This window comes from Trematomus bernacchii, unplaced genomic scaffold, assembly GCF_902827165.1.
Source record: "Trematomus bernacchii unplaced genomic scaffold, fTreBer1.1, whole genome shotgun sequence".
Taxonomy (NCBI): Eukaryota; Metazoa; Chordata; class Actinopteri; order Perciformes; family Nototheniidae; genus Trematomus; species Trematomus bernacchii.
In genome coordinates, this window is record NW_022987562.1 from 766,720 (window position 1) to 785,913 (window position 19,194).

Sequence of the window (19,194 nt, forward strand, 5' to 3'; positions counted from 1 at the left end):
GACAGCGGTCTGTCTATTCTGGATTAACAACGTGTCACGTGTTCTGAATTGACCAATCAGAATCGAGTATTCAACTAAACCATGTAATAAAATCTGATACAGTACACCAAACTACTAATAAGAAAATAATTGTTAGCTGAAGCAACAATTGATAAGTCAACGTTTTTTATTAACTGGAAGATTGGCTTTATTTAGGATGTATTTGTCATTTTGACCTGAGATTAGGTTTTTGAAAACCCTTCAGAATAAAAAAACATACAATAGCTGTGTGTGTGTGTGTGTGTGTGTGTGTGTGTGTGTGTGTGTGTGTGTGTGTGTGTGTGTGTATATATATATATATATATATATATATATATATATATATATATATACTTCAATCAGGAGAGACGGTTCTGATGTAAGAATACATATTTATTGCCAGGAATACACAAATTAATGTAATGGAGTTTTGGCGATTAGGCCCCGTTGTGCAGGAGTATCATTCGGGAGGGGAGAACCGATCCGATGAAACCCCCCGGGGTCTTGACACTGGTGGTGGTGAATGGATAGTTGGGTTCGGTTTGAAGGGGAGTAGCTTGACCCTGGATTCAGAGGGACGGGAGGTGAAAAAGGGGGTGGAGGGGGGTTGCGTCGAGTCACCTGAAATGACAGCTGTCAGAGGGGAGAGCAGATTTAAAAGGTTTAGCAGAGCGCTATGATAGGCTTGTGAGAATAGAGCGAAGTGATTGGTTAAGCTGGGGAGTGACGCCCCCGATCACTTATTGAGAGGAGAGAGAGAGTAGTAACATGGACATACTAAATGAATGAGTAAAGAAGGTCTTCCTGGTTGAACTTGCGCTGAGCTTCATATGTATTATTAAGGCAAATGTACAAGAAACGTATCTATTCTCTGAGATCACAAATAATACATCTCCAGAAGACAATGAAATGTTTTCTGAGTGCAAATTCATACATTTACGAGAATATCTGACATTTTAAGACAAAAATGTACAAAAAAGTCCAAAGATATCTGAGAAAGTACGGAATTTAAGAGAAAACATATAGAAAATGTCTTAGATTTGTAGTCATACATTCACAAGAAATACATCTTATATATACACAGTTTCAGGTTTGGGTAAATAGAGTTAGAAAAGGAGAGGAAATACTTAGAAAGGGTTTTACAAACTAACATCTATCAATCAAAAATAACAATTGGTTCTTTTTGCTTCTTATTCGTACTGTATTTGTATAGTTGTAAAGATAATATATCTCACATCTTTGTATTAACATTATATACACACACAACTCTTCATACCAGGGTACATAAACATTATCATACGGCCATATTGCTGTAGTTCTTGGGCTAGAAAGAACTAAAATATATATAAATATATACTTGTACACAATGTAATACACTGTTTGTCCTCACTGCTTTCTTATTTATCAGGTTTTTTATCAGGGTGCCATATGTATTTAGTCATAAACATGCAGGTGACCTCTGAACCCTGGAAGTGTTATCAGCAGGAACAAAGTCATGTGACCAGAAGCAGGTTATGTCCTTGTAGGAGAGTGAACGGACCAATCAGAGGGTGGGGGGCGGAGCTTAGGAGAAGCGCATGAGTGAAACAGGTTTGTCTTGAGCTGAAAGTCCCCTCACACACATTCAAACACACACACTCCTACGCCAGGCAGCACAGTGTGTTCTACAACAAGAAGGATCCACGGGGACTGGAAAAGGTGAGTTTTTGTGACGAAACGTTACAAATAAATCAGCTAGCACACCTTTAGACAGGCAGGCCAGGTGAGGCGTTCAGGTGCAATTAGGAATTTTCTTCAGTTGTTTACCTGCTTCCTTTTGTGTTTCTGCCTCCATGTTTGTCATTTTCTCTGAAAGGCAGGACTTGCTGGCACAGAAACGTTAAGAAACTAAATTAGAGGCTGTGTTTGTGTTGTGTGACTCACCTTTTTTTAGCCTGTTGTTACTTTTAATTATATTTATCACAGTGCTGGTTCAGTGTGTGTACGTGTACATGTGTGAGAGTGTGTGCGTGAGACTCGAGGGCAGGTATAAGGAGAGTCTTTATCAGCAGGAGTTTGGCTCAGACTGGAATGGGAAATATGTGGAGAATGTGACTGGCATATGCTGACTTTTTCTAACACACACTCACAGACATTAAAACACACACACATACACACACTTACAAATCAAGTTCATCATGGCGACCTTCGCATTTCAAAGAGGGATGCCTAGCTGAACTTGGTCGTTGTGACTTTAGAAAGAGGGGGAGGACGTCCTTAGATTTCTAGTAATTGAAATAGTAATACACTAGTGTGGAAATACTTTGTTATGAGTAAAAGTCCTGCATTTATTTTAAGTAAAAGTAAACCTAAGTGTACCTAAATAACAGCTGGGCAATATATATATATTCTATATCGATATTGTCATATGGTATTTATCGTCTCACATGTTCTGATATTGTATTATTGCATTAGTACCTTCCTGGTTTTAGAAGCTGCATTACAGGAAACTGATGTCCTTTTCTGAATGTACCAAAGTAAATCTTATGATTGCCTTTAATCACAGTACTTATGGATCAAAAATTACATTGATTTGATATTGATGTATTTGGTTAAAACATATTGAAATTTAAAGTACCAAATGTATGTACTTATTATTCACAGGGCCCATTTCACAGTTAAATATATATATATATAATTGTTCATCTTTTTTATTTTGTAATTCAGTAAAGGGAGCTAACTTTAACTTTCGGGTAAGGTAATCCATCATAATACATTGAGTTTTTATATATGTATATACATTTTGAAATGAATAATTGGATCCTGCAAAGTAACCATTGTTGTCGAATAAATGTGCTGAAGTCAAATGTACTTTTGCCTACAAATTTGAGTGGAGTAGAAGTAACATAGGGAAGCATAACATGGAAATACTCAAATAAAAGTTCCTCAAATGTTTAATTAAGTAGCTTAAAGTACTTTAGTAAATGTACTTAGTTACTTTATTCTAATCAGGAAGTGTGTGTGTGTGTGTGTGTGTGATACACACAATAGCTTGTCGACAGCTATCCAGAAACACCTCCTCAACACACACTTGTGCCTTCTACTGCCTGCTATGTTACTCTTTGTGTGTGTGTATGATGGAGAGTAATTGTTTGAGAGCAGCTGATTGGCTGCTGGGTGGAGGTGTTTGCTGTTAGTTTTAAAGAGCCTCATGGGACCCTTCTGTTTGGTACGCACATTTAATTTATTCATTACTTTAGTCGGAGAGAATGTGAAATAAAGTTTGGACTATTGAGAGCTAATGCACGTCTGAATTTACACTTTTTGTTATATTGCTTTGGATAAAAGTGTCAGCTAAATAGTTTTTAAATGTAAACGAAACACTGTAAAAGGTTATAATGACATGTTCAGTTTCTAGACATGGATAATGTTCAACCTCTGTCCCAGCAGAGACTTTTTATTAACAAAATAGTTATTATAAGTGCATCAGAAGAAGTGTTTTCATTTTGAAATTCTCAGACATGATACAATTTCAATATCTACATGATTATATTTACATGTGTTGCCCAAGTAAATAAAAGCACATTGAAGTCAATATGTGTATAAGTGCATGATGTGTATGTGATGTGTATTTTCTGTACGATTAACAGAAACGTAGCATTGTCTTTGAACAGGAAGTCGTTTTTAAATGTTCCTATATGGAGACTGGGTTTGTTTTATACAGCCAGTATTAAAACTGTTTACTTCAAGTTCCTGAACATGTCAATGCAAAAACAAAAATGCAAACCATGCATGTTTCCCCTAAAGGTTTGTAACGCAGAATGATTTTTCCCTCCTCTATAAACAAGTCAGGAATGTCTTTTATATCGGGGACAATCTGCACAAAAGGCCTGGACATGTCTGAGCGTAAATAAAATATCAAACAATGCGTGTTATTTACCTAAAAGCCTTGTGATATGTTCAGGTGTCCTTACTTCAAACCAGTGTCCTCTCTACCTGTAGAAACTCGTCTGAAATGCTCCTAACGTACGATAACAAACTCCCAGCTGTTCTTAAGAGAGGACTTCCTAATTAGCACTATGCTAGCTGGTTGCTATTGCTAACATTTGCTAGTTTATTTTGCCATAACAACATATTCTACGCAGTAATATTTGGTGACGTGCTCAACATAAACTGCCCTTTTTTATCTGTATTATGAACCAAGAGGATTATAACTGCATTATGCTTGCGTCCTTGTGTTTTCACTTGTGATGTGCTGCAACAAAAACTCAGTTAAAATGACTTCAATTTAGCTTTTGTACCTGATGAGTTTACAAAGTATATAGTGAAGTAAAATCCATTTGTAGGCTGCGTTCAAAACCACTCCTTGTATTGTGGCAGCCCTCGCAAAGTACACACTGTTGTATGTACGCAGTATGCATACAATTTAGGCGTACTTGAACTTTGAGCCAATGCTCATATATCCGCTGGTCGTGGGTCAGCATGGCCAGAGAAGTATATGTTCTGCAGAGTTTGAATGTGACCGGTTGCAGTGGAACGTCCTGGGTTTTTTGCGTACTGCTTTTGACATGCAGTTCTATTTATTAGGACATACTTAAAGAGGACGTATTATGTTGTATTGTGTTTTCCCTTTCCTGTAGTGGGTTGTTTAGGTTTTGGTGCATGTAAATGGTCTGCAAAGGCTAAAATCCCTGTGTTTCTCCCCCCCCCCCAACATCAGCAGGAGAGGACTCTTTAAAGTAGAGACACTACATACTGATATACACCTGAACATCAGCAGGAGAGGACTCTTTAAAGTAGAGACACTACATACTGATATACACCTGAACATCAGCAGGAGAGGACTCTTTAAAGTAGAGACACTCCATACTGATATACACCTGAACATCAGCAGGAGAGGACTCTTTAAAGTAGAGACACTACATACTGATATACACCTGAACATCAGCAGGAGAGGACTCTTTAAAGTAGAGATACTACATACTGATATACACCTGAACATCAGCAGGAGAGGACTCTTTAAAGTAGAGACACTACATACTGATATACACCTGAACATCAGCAGGAGAGGACTCTTTAAAGTAGAGACACTACATACTGATATACACCTGAACATCAGCAGGAGAGGACTCTTTAAAGTAGAGGCACTACATACTGATATACACCTGAACATCAGCAGGAGAGGACTCTTTAAAGTAGAGACACTACATACTGATATACACCTGAACATCAGCAGGAGAGGACTCTTTAAAGTAGATACACTACATACTGATATACACCTGAACATCAGCAGGAGAGGACTCTTTAAAGTAGAGACACTACATACTGATATACACCTGAACATCAGCAGGAGAGGACTCTTTAAAGTAGAGGCACTACATACTGATATACACCTGAACATCAGCAGGAGAGGACTCTTTAAAGTAGAGACACTACATACTGATGTACACCTGAACATCAGCAGGAGAGGACTCTTTAAAGTAGAGACACTACATACTGATATACACCTGAACATCAGCAGGATATGTATTCTTTAAGATGAATGTGTTGTTCACATCCTCCTGACTGATGTGTCTCTCTTCCACAGGAACTTCAAAGCCAGGAACTAGATCTCCTCTGAGATGCAGGGATTATAGATCTTCAGAGATGGAGCGCAGCTGATCTGCCGCACACATTCAGCTTCAGCAGAACCAGGATTTATTTCAAGGATAGAACTTTTAAACAAGATGCCTCTGGAGATGCTCCAACAGCAGCCGAGGAGGACGGCTCTAGCAGGGACCCCCCCCCGCCTGAGGCCGAAAGGGCCGGTGGGGCCCGACTTCTACCGGCAGCTGAGGGCCGTGGCAGCTGAGGGGGGTCCGAGGCAGAGCGCCGTGGAGAGGCTGGAGGCCGACAAGGCCAAGTACGTGAAGAGTCAGGGGGCTCTGAGTAAACAGCAGCCTCTGGAGGAGAGGAAGGGGCCTCTGGAGGTCCTGGAGATGAAGAAGGGGCCCCTGGAGGTGAGGAGGGGGCCTATGGAGGTGAGGAAAGGGCCTCTTGAAATAAAGAACGGGCCTCTTGGGCTGAGGAAGGGGCCCCTGGAGCTGAGGAAAGTGCCTCTTGAGATGAAGAACGGGCCCCTGGAGGTGAGGAAGGGGCCTCTGGAGCTGAAGAAAGTGCCTCTGGAGGTCCTGGAGGTGAGGAAGGGGCCTCTGGAGGTGAGGAAGGGGCCCCTGATGAGCTCTGCGGCGATGAGGCCCACCAGGAAGACGAACACTAAGCCGGGGGGGGGCGCAGCTGGACCTGCAGCACCTCAGCAACCTGATCAGTGTCGGTGAGGGGGGGGCGCACTCTGAGGAGAGGGAGCCCGCTGAAACCGCTGACTCGACACAACAAGGTGAGTCTTTCTATTTTAAACTTGTTTTTTATTTAATTTAATTATAACCTTTTTTTTGTGGTTATAAATGGTTGCACGATTCACAGCATCACCCTCCCTAACCCCTCTTCTCGCCCCCTCCTGCAGGCCCGCAGCAGCAGAAGGAGCGTCCGATCCCCCCCCCTCGCCCCGACTGGTCCAGTCCGGCTAAAATCAGATTAAAAACATCGGTATCGACCCTGATGGAGTATCCTGGTTCTCCAAATACTCCTGGTGCTCCTGGTGCTCCTGCAGGGACGGTGCGCAGGGTGGACGTCCTGCCTCCTGCCTGCAGACCCCCCCACTACATGCTCCAGCCCCTGCAGCCCCTCCCTCTTCACCCCCAGTCTCCCCTCCACCCAGGCCCCTCCCACCTGCGTCTCTTCCACACCAGAACCACTCCCCGGGCCTCGCCTCTGAAACCCGTCGTGGCTGCATATAAACCTGTATGTCCTGCTGGTAAAACCCCCTCCTCCTCCTCCCCCTTCCCCACCTCCCTCCCTGCCTTCCCCCCCCCCTCCCCCGCCATCACCCTCCTCTCCTCCTCCAGCTCCAGGAAGCGCCGCTCCCTCGCCCGCTCCAAATCGGACCTGAGTGACCGCTGCTCCATGGAACGTTTCTTCAACCTGTGCGGCGTCGACCCGTCCGACCTGCAGCTCGCCGGCTCCTGCTCCGACATCGTGTCCCTGGCTCGGTTCCGCAGCGTCAGCGCTCCGGGGTCCGAGTGTGCCGGTGAGGAAGAGGAGGAGGAGGAAGAGGAGGAGGCTGGGAACGCCGCAGCAAGAGTTCCTTATGGAGTTTCTGTCATCGAGAAGAACGCCAGAGTCATCAAGTGGCTGTACGGACTCCGACAGGCCAAAGACACCAAGAGCACCAACCTATAGCATCTCAAGACTGCTTCAGTACGGATCCATCCAAAGGTTATTTGTTCTTTAGTATATATGTCAACAAATTGTGCCAAATGTGCATTACCAGTTTCTCCAAGACTTGAATTGAGCAAATGGACCAATTTGTTGCACGGGCTGCAACTCAGGATCATTTTCACCATCAGTTAATCTGTAGGTTATTCACTAGATTCATATAATGTCCGAAAATACAGGGGAAATGTCCTGGGTCGTTCCTCCAAGGCTTTGACTGTGCAAAAAAGAAACGGTTAACTAATGGTCTTTAACTGGGCTGCAACTACTTCCTTATGAAATAATCTGCAGGTTATTTTCTTCATTAATATGAACGTCAGGGAATAGTAAAAAAAAAAGTACCAGTTTGATGCATTCTGTGAAATTGACTGTAAAAGGGCTGCAACCAAGGATTCTTATCGACCACTTAAGAAGTTGATTATTTCTCGATTTATTGTTTGATATGTCACAATTTCTTCAAGCCTTTACATGTGCCAAATGAACAATGTACAGCACAGTGGCAAATGGTCTTAAAAATAGGCCGATAATTAGGAATTATTTTCCAGTTTAAATGATTAATCAATTGGATTATAAAATGTCAAAAACATCCTAGTTTTCCAAAGTCGTGAAATGTCTTGATTTGTTCGTTCAAAACCCAACGAGAAAAGCAGATCATCTCCATATGTGAAAACGGCATGTTCAGTAATCAGTTTGACTTGTTGACTAATTGTTGCAGCCAGTGAGATTTAAAACCAAAGTATAAATGTCATAATGAAACTGATAGTAATTCATTTCCATTTGTTTTTTTATTTTACAAAAAGATGTTATCTTTATTTTGGAAATGTAAGTTTGATAGACGGCGAAAGTCTTCAATATTCCTTTGTTAATTTGTCTTTTTTAAATGCTTTTTCTTTGTGGAAGTCCCTCTGTGGTCCCGTAAATGAACGGCATTAAAGATTGTACAGTGAACGCATCTTGTTTGACACAGTGTTTTATGTTAAAGGGGACCTTTCATGCAAAATGCACTTTTGTACGTCTTTTACACATGAATATGTGTCCCCGGTGTTCCAGGGAACTCACCAAGTGTCAGAAAACACAACCCTCTCTATTTTCCTCCATACTCAAATCTCTAAAAAAGGGGCTGCAACGGATCTGATAAAAACTGATCCAGATTTGAACACTGTCCTGACGTCAGGACGGTGGCGCTACGGCTATTGGGCCAACTCCACCAATCAGGGGAATGTGGGGTTGGGCCACGGCCGGCCATTGCCGCTCGAAAGCGCTGGAGACGCTGTAGTACATATGCCAGGCCTGTAAGTGGCGCTGTAGTCTGCCACAAAAGCAGCGAAGAAGACTTCCCGCCCATAGTTACCATGGTTACCCTTCTGTTTATTCTCCGCTGTGGCTTTTTTTCTCCCTCCCCGAGGCAAGCGTTTGCTCCCGCTGCAAGCACTGTAATTCTCTCCGGTTAGTCCACCAGCAGATGACAAACACCCACCTCTCCGCCTCTTCCAAGGAACGAGGGGACCGTGCGGCAGAGTTTCAGTTTCAGTTACTTTCGCCGGTCAAGATGTCCGTTAAAGTTTAAATCTTCCGGACAAAATTAGAAAAGTGCCGGTCAAAGGTCTTCTTTGTTATTTATTGAGCTTTAAAACAAATGAATAACGACTCTATATAATAAAACACGGAGGACAGAGATCTCTTTTTCTCCCCCTCTTCTGACAGCCCAGCAGCTGATCAGAGCACGTCTCCCCTCTCTTGCAGGGGGGCGTGGTCAGCAGAATCAGACCCGTAGACAGCAAACAGCACATAGAGCGAAATGAGGCATGGCTAAAATGCATGATCTGTTTGGTATTTTGAAAACAGAAACGTATAAATATAAATATACCTTATATAGGTATGGCCCTACAATATATCATTTAAATATAGCATGATAGGTCCACTTTTAAAGGGGCCTTTTATGCTCTCTGGGGTTTCCCTTTCCTGTAGTGTGTTATAGGCAGTGTTCGAAATGGGGGGGGAGCCAGGGGGAGCTTGGCTCCCCCGAAGAGGGAGGGAGCTCCCCTGAAGGCCGACTTTGAGATAAATAGGGGGAGCCCAAAACAATTGTGCATATTTGTGTCACACAGATTAGAAATGTTGAGTCTCTGTAAATAACAGTTCTTGAAATAAATAATAGTTATTGTTCATTACAGTTTCTGAATATTTGTTTTATATTTGTGAATATAGCCTGAAGAGGCTTCAACAACGGCCACAGCCGACGGCGTAGTGACACCGTCTGTAGTAGTAATTGATCGAATCCGCACTGCTGCGCCAGTCAACAGAGCGTGCGTGTGACATATTTAGTATTAGGATGTGCACTGAAAAATAAGGCTCCCCCGAAAGCAAATGGGTAATTCGAACACTGGTTATAGGTTTGTGTGCATGTAAATCAGGGATTGGAAAATGGCGGCCCGGCTCAGACTAATTTATAAACAACGTAATTAATTTAAACAATTTATTTTTATTGGTGTACTTGTAGTACTGATACCGTCCACTAGACTCCTAGTTACGTCGCGAGCTGCGCACATGATTTCGTTCGGCACCCAAATACCACAAAAATAATCTGTGACGCGTCTGTGTATATTGTGTTTGTTTCCCGGGGAAACACTCACAAGAAACACCGGCTGTTGTTATGCCTGCTGTGACGTTAAATTGCCGCTTGTAATTATGCCGTTACAAGCTTCAAAGTTGTATTTATCATCAAAATTTGGCGAAACAAGTTTAATATTCTAAAAACCAAGACTTTGTTTATTTGAAATCAGATGAAAACAAACTGTCACGGACCCTGCCGTGTTATCTATGATTACTATAGCCTTACATTCATAACTTCAGCAGGAGGGAGGGGGAGCGCTCCCCTTATTGTGCGTCAGCAGAGGCAGGCTACAAGTGTCTTAGGTTCAAGTTAGACAACTAATGTCTGGGTTAGTGTTCATGACTTCATGTTTATGTCATCTTCATATTTCATCTTGATGCACACACATTTTCTGTGCTTTCCAATAGTTTAACATAGTTTTATTCCACTGTTAAATAACCTGTTCAATTCAAACATGCCACTTAAATTAAATAACATTTACGTGAACTGATATTTGTTTAGTGAGCTTATTAGAGGATGTTCCCTGAAAGATTGTAAAATGTCAATGAAGATGTCAGACTTTGTATATTTGTTAATAATTACATACAATACATGGAATTTGTGTGTGTGTTCCAAGTGAATCTGCGGCCCCCTGGTGGCCAGGACATGCATTATGTGGCCCCCACCACCATCCAAGTTGCCCATCCCTGATGTAAATGGTCTGCAAAGGCTAAAATCCCTGTGTTCCCTCGTAAAAGAACACTTCCCTTAAACGCCTCCATTGGACTCCTAGTGACATCACTGTTACACTCTCGCTTCTATGGGCTAGCGCTCCATCACATTGTATGTGATAGGCTAAGGGGCGGGACATCTCTAAGCCGTTGACCTGACCAATCACAACAGAGCCGGCCAGCTAACCAATCAGAGCAGACTGGGCTCTGGTTTCAGACAGAGGGTGAAAAGAGGTGCTGCAGCACAGGCAGTATGAGAAAAATAAAGAGCTTTTTGAACATTAAAGCATGGAGACATGTCCCAGTAGAGACACTACATACTGATATACACCTGAACATCAGCAGGAGAGGACTCTTTAAAGTAGAGACACTACATACTGATATACACCTGAACATCAGCAGGAGAGGACTCTTTAAAGTAGAGACACTACATACTGATATACACCTGAACATCAGCAGGAGAGGACTCTTTAAAGTAGAGACACTACATACTGATATACACCTGAACATCAGCAGGAGAGGACTCTTTAAAGTAGAGACACTACATACTGATATACACCTGAACATCAGCAGGAGAGGACTCTTTAAAGTAGAGACACTACATACTGATATACACCTGAACATCAGCAGGAGAGGACTCTTTGAAGTAGAGACACTACATACTGAAATACACCTGAACATTAGCAGGAGAGGACTCTTTAAAGTAGAGACACTACATACTGATATACACCTGAACATCAGCAGGAGAGGACTCTTTAAAGTAGAGACACTACATACTGATATACACCTGAACATCAGCAGGAGAGGACTCTTTAAAGTAGAGACACTACATACTGGAGACACCTGAACATCAGCAGGAGAGGACTCTTTAAAGTAGAGACACTACATACTTATATACACCTGAACATCAGCAGGAGAGGACTCTTTAAAGTAGAGACACTACATACTGATATACACCTGAACATCAGCAGGAGAGGACTCTTTAAAGTAGAGACACTACATACTGGAGACACCTGAACATCAGCAGGAGAGGACTCTTTAAAGTAGAGACACTACATACTTATATACACCTGAACATCAGCAGGAGAGGACTCTTTAAAGTAGAGACACTTGATATACACCTGAACATCAGCAGGAGAGGACTCTTTAAAGTAGAGACACTACATACTGATATGATGCTGAAAAAGAGCAGAATCACCGAGATATAATAGGCAAGGCAAGGCAAGTTTATTTATATAGCACCTTTCAACACAAGGCAATTCAAAGTGCTTTTCAAAAATGAAAGACATTAATTGCATTAAGAAACATATTATAAAATGATATCTAGAAACACTCATTTAAAAGCAATGACAATAAAAGTTACAGTGCAGTTTAAGATATGAATAGTTCAATTAAAAGCAGCGGCAAAAAGAAAAGTCTTCAGCCTGGATTTAAAAGTAGTCCGAGTTGCAGCGGACCTGCAGGTTTCTGGGAGTTTGTTCCAGATATTTGGAGCATAATAACTGAACTTCTCCATGTTTAGTTCTGATATTATTATTCCATATACTGTATGTTATGTGTTAAATAGCTTTGAAGCTGTCCTTCAATGTGCATATCTGTAAACAGTCAGGGAGAGGAAGATCAGGATCTACAGGATTTTATTTTGACGGAGCAAAATGTCTCTTCTGCTCCACAAGAGGTCAGGGCAGCAATATCTGTATTCTCTTATAAACAATGTAAGTGCATTGTGTTGTTCAATCATGCACTTTGTTAAATTCTTAAACTACCAACAAGTGCTTAGATCGTGCTCCCTTAAAACAAATATTGGAAGAACAATGAAAATATATTATTTTAAAGAACATGAACTGCATGCTTTTCTTTAAAAAGCCACAAACCAGATTTTAAACGTTTATTTGGATGTATATTTTAATAATCACTTATTAAAAGTAGACCTGTAGCTATTGTCTAGCAAATACAATGAAATTATGATTAATTTTCCTCACTAATAAATCGTGTTTTGTAAAGCTTTATAATAACTTATTTTATTAGACAGTTTTAGCGCTGCACTTTGAAGCTGAAGAAGTCGTTGAACCAGATTTCCGAGCGTCTGTTCATGCAGAGATCTTTTGTTGAGTGATTCCTGCAGAGTGAGGCTGTCGCTCTGCATGTGGACTTCATTTCTCCTGACTGTGAAGCATGAGTTGTTTTAAGAAGTTTACAGATCATCTGCAGGTTTTAAAAAGTCTGGTTTTAAAACAGAATGAAGACAGGAACTCAGGCAGTGAGGATCAGCAGAGGGTGAGTTTATTCAATTAAATATTCCTCTTTTATAAAATGACTTGTATTAAAGGTGGGGTAGGTAAGTTTGAGAAACCGGCTCGAGATACACTTTTTGTTATATTCCATGGAATGCTCTTAACATCCCGATAGCAATATATCTTAAGTGCTTTGACAAAAAATCCATTAAAAAATGTCATCTGTGGAAGCCGTAGTACTGTAAAAAGCACGACCAATCATCTGAGCCGGCCCGGCTAAAATAACTGGATGGCCTACCTGCCTGTCAGCCTTCCATCTGTGCACAAACTTATCTCGTGCCCTCATTGGTCATGTGCCGGGCCGGTTTCTCAAACTTACCTACCCCACCTTTAATATTAATTACAAGATAGGAGTATATTATCTTCAATTTAGATTATGTGCGAGTAACAGGTTTTAATTTAATGTATCTTTAGAAATTAAAGCGCAACACTGAAAGTAATCGAGCCAAAACAGTAAAGCGTATATGCTTTGTTTATAAATAAATAAAAACAATGGCTTACCAGGTTTTGTCTCCTTAAATCTCTTTTCACAATTGCAAAAATTCAAGTGTAATATAGAAAAAAATTCTAAATGGAAACCACCTTTTTTCCCACAATGCAACAAATCCTTTGTTCAAACCTGTAGGTATTTAGAGGGGAAATATAATTGGATAATTAGTTAAAGGTAAGTTTCAATGTTGTAGGTAAGTTTGAGAAACCGGCTCGAGATACACTTTTTGTTATATTCCATGGAATGCTCTTAACATCCCGATAGCAATGAATATCTTAAAGCTCCCATGTCATGCTTTTCCGGTTATTACCCGTCCCCTTGTGTGTTATGAAGGTTTTTATGCATGTAAACGGTGTGCAGAGTCAAAACCCTCAAAGTACACCCTGTAGCGAGTAAAACTCTAACACAGAAAATACCTCCCCAAAACGCCTCGTTGGAGATACGTCACTGCCCATTTGAGTCTTCCATTTAGTTCCGGGTACCGCCTGATGTCATGCGGTACCTGGAACGAAATGGACCAATCCCGAAGAGCTATGGCCACACCAGCAGCGGCGTGTTCCTCCTCCAGAGGTTCGAAGAACCGGCATTTCACAGACGAAAGCTTCCAAAACATTGCCCAGTTTGAGGCCGGATATGCACAGCTTGTTTGGACCGGTTGGAGCAGGGGAAGATCTGGGTATACAACCTGTAAGTTTGCATTGTTATTTGTGTATTTATCAAACAAGACTGTTTAAATGTGTAAACTGTGTTGGACTGCTAAGCCATTGACACAGTGCTAACTGTGCTAACTAAGTTGCTAGAGTTTCCATATATCAACTCTAATATCAGCAGATGGCCTTGCATACATGTATCTCATAGCAGGAGAATGTCTGCATTCACACACAAAATACCTATTGACAGTATACTCCGGGTGATTTGCCGGTCAGTCGCGAAACTTAATTACATTATAGCTGGCGTAGCGATCTAACACACGGAGCTAGAGCTAGTTTTGGTCGGAAAAACATTTTTGTGATGCTACGTTGCTAGCGTTTAAATATATCAACTACAATGTCAGCAGATGGCCTTACATGTTTGTCATGGCAGGAGAATGTCTGCAGTCACACACACGGAATACTCATACAGTATACTGTACTGTGATTTACCGTACATTGTGACCGTACATATACTGCATGTAGCTAACGAGGCTAGCTGTATGCTAGCGCAAAACAATGTATTCATGCAAGTTACATTGTATGGCAGGGTTGCCAACTTTGGGTACCTGGCTGGAGTGAGATTTTGATATCATGGGTTTAATTCGGTTTAATTACACATATGCGCACGAAATGACTGCTATCGTGTCAGCAGCGGGACCTTAGCATATAGGATATATATACAATATATACAAATACACAATAATGGACACAGACTATAAAGGGCACACAGTTTCATTCACTAATGAAAGTCAAACATGTTTGTTTCCACTGTTTTATTGTGTGCCTGTCGCGATAAGCAATTAATTGACTTATCGTACGATAAATAAAAATGCACACACACAAACAAATCTACAGACTTACTCCAAACTGCCAAATATATTAATTAACACACTCTCACTCTCATATACTCTTTGACTCTATTTTGGCCTAGTAGAACAATAAGCAGCAGACTTTTACTTTTTTATCATTTCTACTGGATTTTAGATCTGCGCATGCGCAATACGGGTCGGCAGTTGCGGCTCCAGAGTATTTTTGTTGGGTAATCTATGGTAGGGCTAACCCATACAGTGGTGGGGCTCAAGTCAGTATTTGCAATGTAATTACATACACGCTCCCCCCGACAGTGAAACGCCACGCGTGAGGTTTAGATCATTTCCCTGTCTCAATCCAAATTGAACTGTATGAAATAAAAAGGCACATTTGTCTTGCAGTAAATAAAAAGGGCGACCTGGAGCCAATCCTGCAATTTCCCCACAGGTGAAAGAGTTGACATGCTGAAGACCCAACCCCTGCAGGGGGGTCTGGGGGGATTCTCCCCCAGGAGATTTTTTGAAATACTAACATAAAATACACATTCTGGTACTCTCTTGAGAAGAAAAATAAATAAATCTATTACTACACGACATATTTAAACAAATTAATTAATTTTAGTTTTTTGTGACTTTGTTCTGAAAGCTGAACCTGCTGCTCCTCACAGAGAGAAGAGGGAAGAGGCTGTGTGAATTACTTTACATTGTGGATAAGGGTGGATAGCCCCCATTGTTCTGTGTGTCAAAATGAAAGACAGCCCACACACCTATCAATCATCAAACCGTGGGGTCTTATTTCATTACGTGTTGATTTCTATCAACACGTAATGTTGTATCGATGTATAGAGATGTACTACCGCAAAAGTATTCTCCGTCGGGACTTCCTGCAACAACACCACGCCGTTATCGTGATTCTGATTGGCCAGAAGACATTATCAAAGATGTTTTATTGAGAAGATGATCACTACGTGACAAAAGTTTTCAAAACCGTTTCTAGTCTTCGGTATTCTTGTTTTTGGCGTGAGAATAGTTTGGGCAGCGTGAGAGCGTGAGATTGAGAGTGAAAGCGTGTGTCACACGCCAGATGCGTGAGAGTTGGCAACCCTGTGTATGGTAGCAGAATACCCGTATACGATTGCAATTATAAACACGTTATTGCTAGCCTAATATGAACCACTAGCTTTTGTTCATAGTAGTTTTATTACACTGCATTATAGTTGCCTTTCCTCCAAGCTAACGTTCATATCGTGTTAGCTACCAAGGTAAACAAAGCTAGCTTAGCATATTAGCAGGCAAGCTGTTCATTACACAACTACTACTAACGAATCTAAAACAACTAAGTTTCTCTAATATTTTGTGATTTGCATTTGATTTCGTCCAGCCAGATCCTGGCGGACAATCCATGACGGGGAAGGGACTTCGACTACTACTGAGGGCTCGTGCTAAAAGGCACCGCACCGACTGTGCGCGGGCAAGATGCGAGGAGGAGGAATGAATGATATACCGTGTGTATATGTATATTTATGTTCATTTTGTACATTTCTAAAAATAAAGTTTAATGGAAATACTTAGTAGGCCTATCCTTTCTTCCCTGAATTCATATATAGCAAACCATGATTTGATTTCTCATCAAACAGTAGTAGTTTATAACGGGTAAAAATAACTTACTCTTTGTTATGAGAGTAGCTCGTAGGCCACAACGGAAAGACAAGGAGACATACACGAGTTTACAAAACCACGGCACATTTATTGTGGTAAATGCAGAGAGAGGTGGTTGAGAGGATCGCAGAGTTAGTCTTCCTGCAGCCGCTTTGGAGAGAGACTGTGTCCGGAGGTGTCCGTGATCGTGCTGATTAGCCTCTTCAGCTCCACCCCATCGTAAGACAAAGGCCCTGGGGCCGTCACACTCTTCTATAACAACAGTTAAAAATATATATGTATATAAAATATACCGCTGTACCGACGCCATGATAAGACTGATGTTACGCTGAGAGCAGCCGGGAAAAGCACTGACATGGGCGCAGCCTCTCTGGTGGTTGACTAATCAGAACGAGTGGCCGAGCTGACCAATCGGAGCACACTAGGCTCACAGGGAGGGGGGGGCAAGAGCTCCAACGAGTCGTTTAGTGGAGAAAGTGAATACTGCTGAATACACATGCTTGACAGAGATGCTGTATGCGAAACCAATGTGAGTTTGGAAAATTGCACAGTATAAATCTATTTTAGTATACCTCAACAATGTAATTATGATCAGTGGAAATGGCCATGACATGGGCCCTTTAAGTGCTTTGACAAAAAATCCATAAAAAAATGTCATCTGTGGAAGCCGTAGTACTGTAAAAAGCACGACCAATCATTTTAGCTGGCCCGGCTAAAATAACTGGATGGCCTACCTGCCTGTCAGCCTTCCATCTGTGCACAAACTTATCTCGTGCCCTCATTGGTCATGTGCGCGTTCGTTTGTGTTGGAGGAGGGGCTCTATAAGGAAGTGGCAGATTTTCTCCGGTTGTGTATTTTCAAATTCTAGCGCACTCGAGCCGGTTTCTCAAACTTACCTACCCTACCTTTAAGGCAGATGCTATTTACACCCGGGTCGCCGTAGCTAACAATGCTATTTAAACCCGGGTGTCCGTAGCTAACAATGCTATTTACACCCGGGTGTCCGTAGCTAACAATGCTATTTACACCCGGGTGTCCGTAGGTAACAATGCTATTTACCCCCGGGTGTCCGTAGCAAACAATGCTATTTACCCCCGGGTGTCTGTACCTAACAATGCTATTTACCCCCGGGTGTCTGTAGCTAACAATGCTATTTACCCCCAGGTATCCGTAGCTAACGATGCTATTTACACCCGGGTGTCCGTAGCTAACAATGCTATTTACACCCGGGTATCCGTAGCTAACAATGCTATTTACACCGGGTATCCGTAGCTAACAATGCTATTTACACCCGGGTATCCGTAGCTAACGATGCTATTTAGACCCGGGTGTCCGTAGGTAACAATGCTATTTACACCCGGGTGTCCGTAGCTAACGATGCTATTTACACCCGGGTGTTCATAGCTAACGATGCTATTTACACCCGGGTGTCTGTAGCTAACAATGCTATTTACCCCCGGGTATCCGTAGCTAACGATGCTATTTACACCCGGGTGTCCGTAGCTAACAATGCTATTTACACCCGGGTATCCGTAGCTAACAATGCTATTTACACCGGGTATCCGTAGCTAACAATGCTATTTACACCCGGGTATCCGTAGCTAACGATGCTATTTAGACCCGGGTGTCCGTAGGTAACAATGCTATTTACACCCGGGTGTCCGTAGGTAACAATGCTATTTACACCCGGGTGTCCGTAGCTAACGATGCTATTTACACCCGGGTGTTCATAGCTAACGATGCTATTTACACCCGGGTGTCTGTAGCTAACGATGCTATTTACACCCGGGTGTCCATAGCTAACGATGCTATTTGCACCCGGGTATCCGTAGCTAACAATGCTATTTACACCCGGGTTTCTGTAGGTAACAATGCTATTTACACCCGGATATCCGTAGCTAACAATGCTATTTGCACCCGGGTATCCGTAGCTAACAATGCTATTTACACCCGGATTTCTGTAGGTAACAATGCTATTTACACCCGGGCTACACATTAGATACTGTTTTGGAGGTATTTATGGAAATGTTCCTTTGATAACTTCATTCCCTTGTGCTGCTGCGTCAAATTGTAATTCCCCGATGGTGGATGTATAAAGGCACATCGTATCTTAAGCACTGTAGCTATTTACACCCGGGTGTTGTACTGTAGGCCTATGCATCTCTTCTTGCTCTTTCTACAATGGCCTGGTAAGGTTACCTGAACATCAGGGACAAAGAACACCTGTGCTATATTGTGAACATGGCTGTAAGGAAATGTCCCACAGACCCCCCTGATGAAAGGGGAATTACAATTTGACGCAGCAGCACAAGGGAATGAAGTTATCAAAGAAACATTTCCATAAATACCTATACATCCAAAACAGTAGCTAATGTGTAGCCCGGGTGCAAATAACATTGTTAGCTACGGACACCCGGGTGTAAATAGCATTGTTAGCTACGGACACCCGGGTGTAAATAGCATCCCCTGCTGAAAAAACCAGCTTAGACCAACAAGGCTGGTCTGGCTGGTCTGGCTGGTCAGGCTGGTAAACCAGCCTGACCAGCCAGTCAATATTAGGCTGGATTAGTTTGCTGGTTAAGAGGGGTTTTGGACACTTTAGCTGGTCAGGATAGCT

General features: G+C 42.0%; 1 protein-coding gene across 1 annotated transcript; it reads left to right on the forward strand.

The window, feature by feature from the left end:
• Positions 1-1,577: 1,577 nt before the first annotated feature.
• LOC117477476 (protein FAM110B-like) lies at positions 1,578-8,260 on the forward strand. Its single transcript, XM_034124150.1, is given in 4 exon segments — positions 1,578-1,716; positions 5,585-6,259; positions 6,261-6,396; positions 6,460-8,260. Coding segments are annotated over 3 exon segments (1,488 nt in total). The 5' UTR covers positions 1,578-1,716; positions 5,585-5,723; the 3' UTR covers positions 7,276-8,260.
• Positions 8,261-19,194: the final 10,934 nt, after the last annotated feature.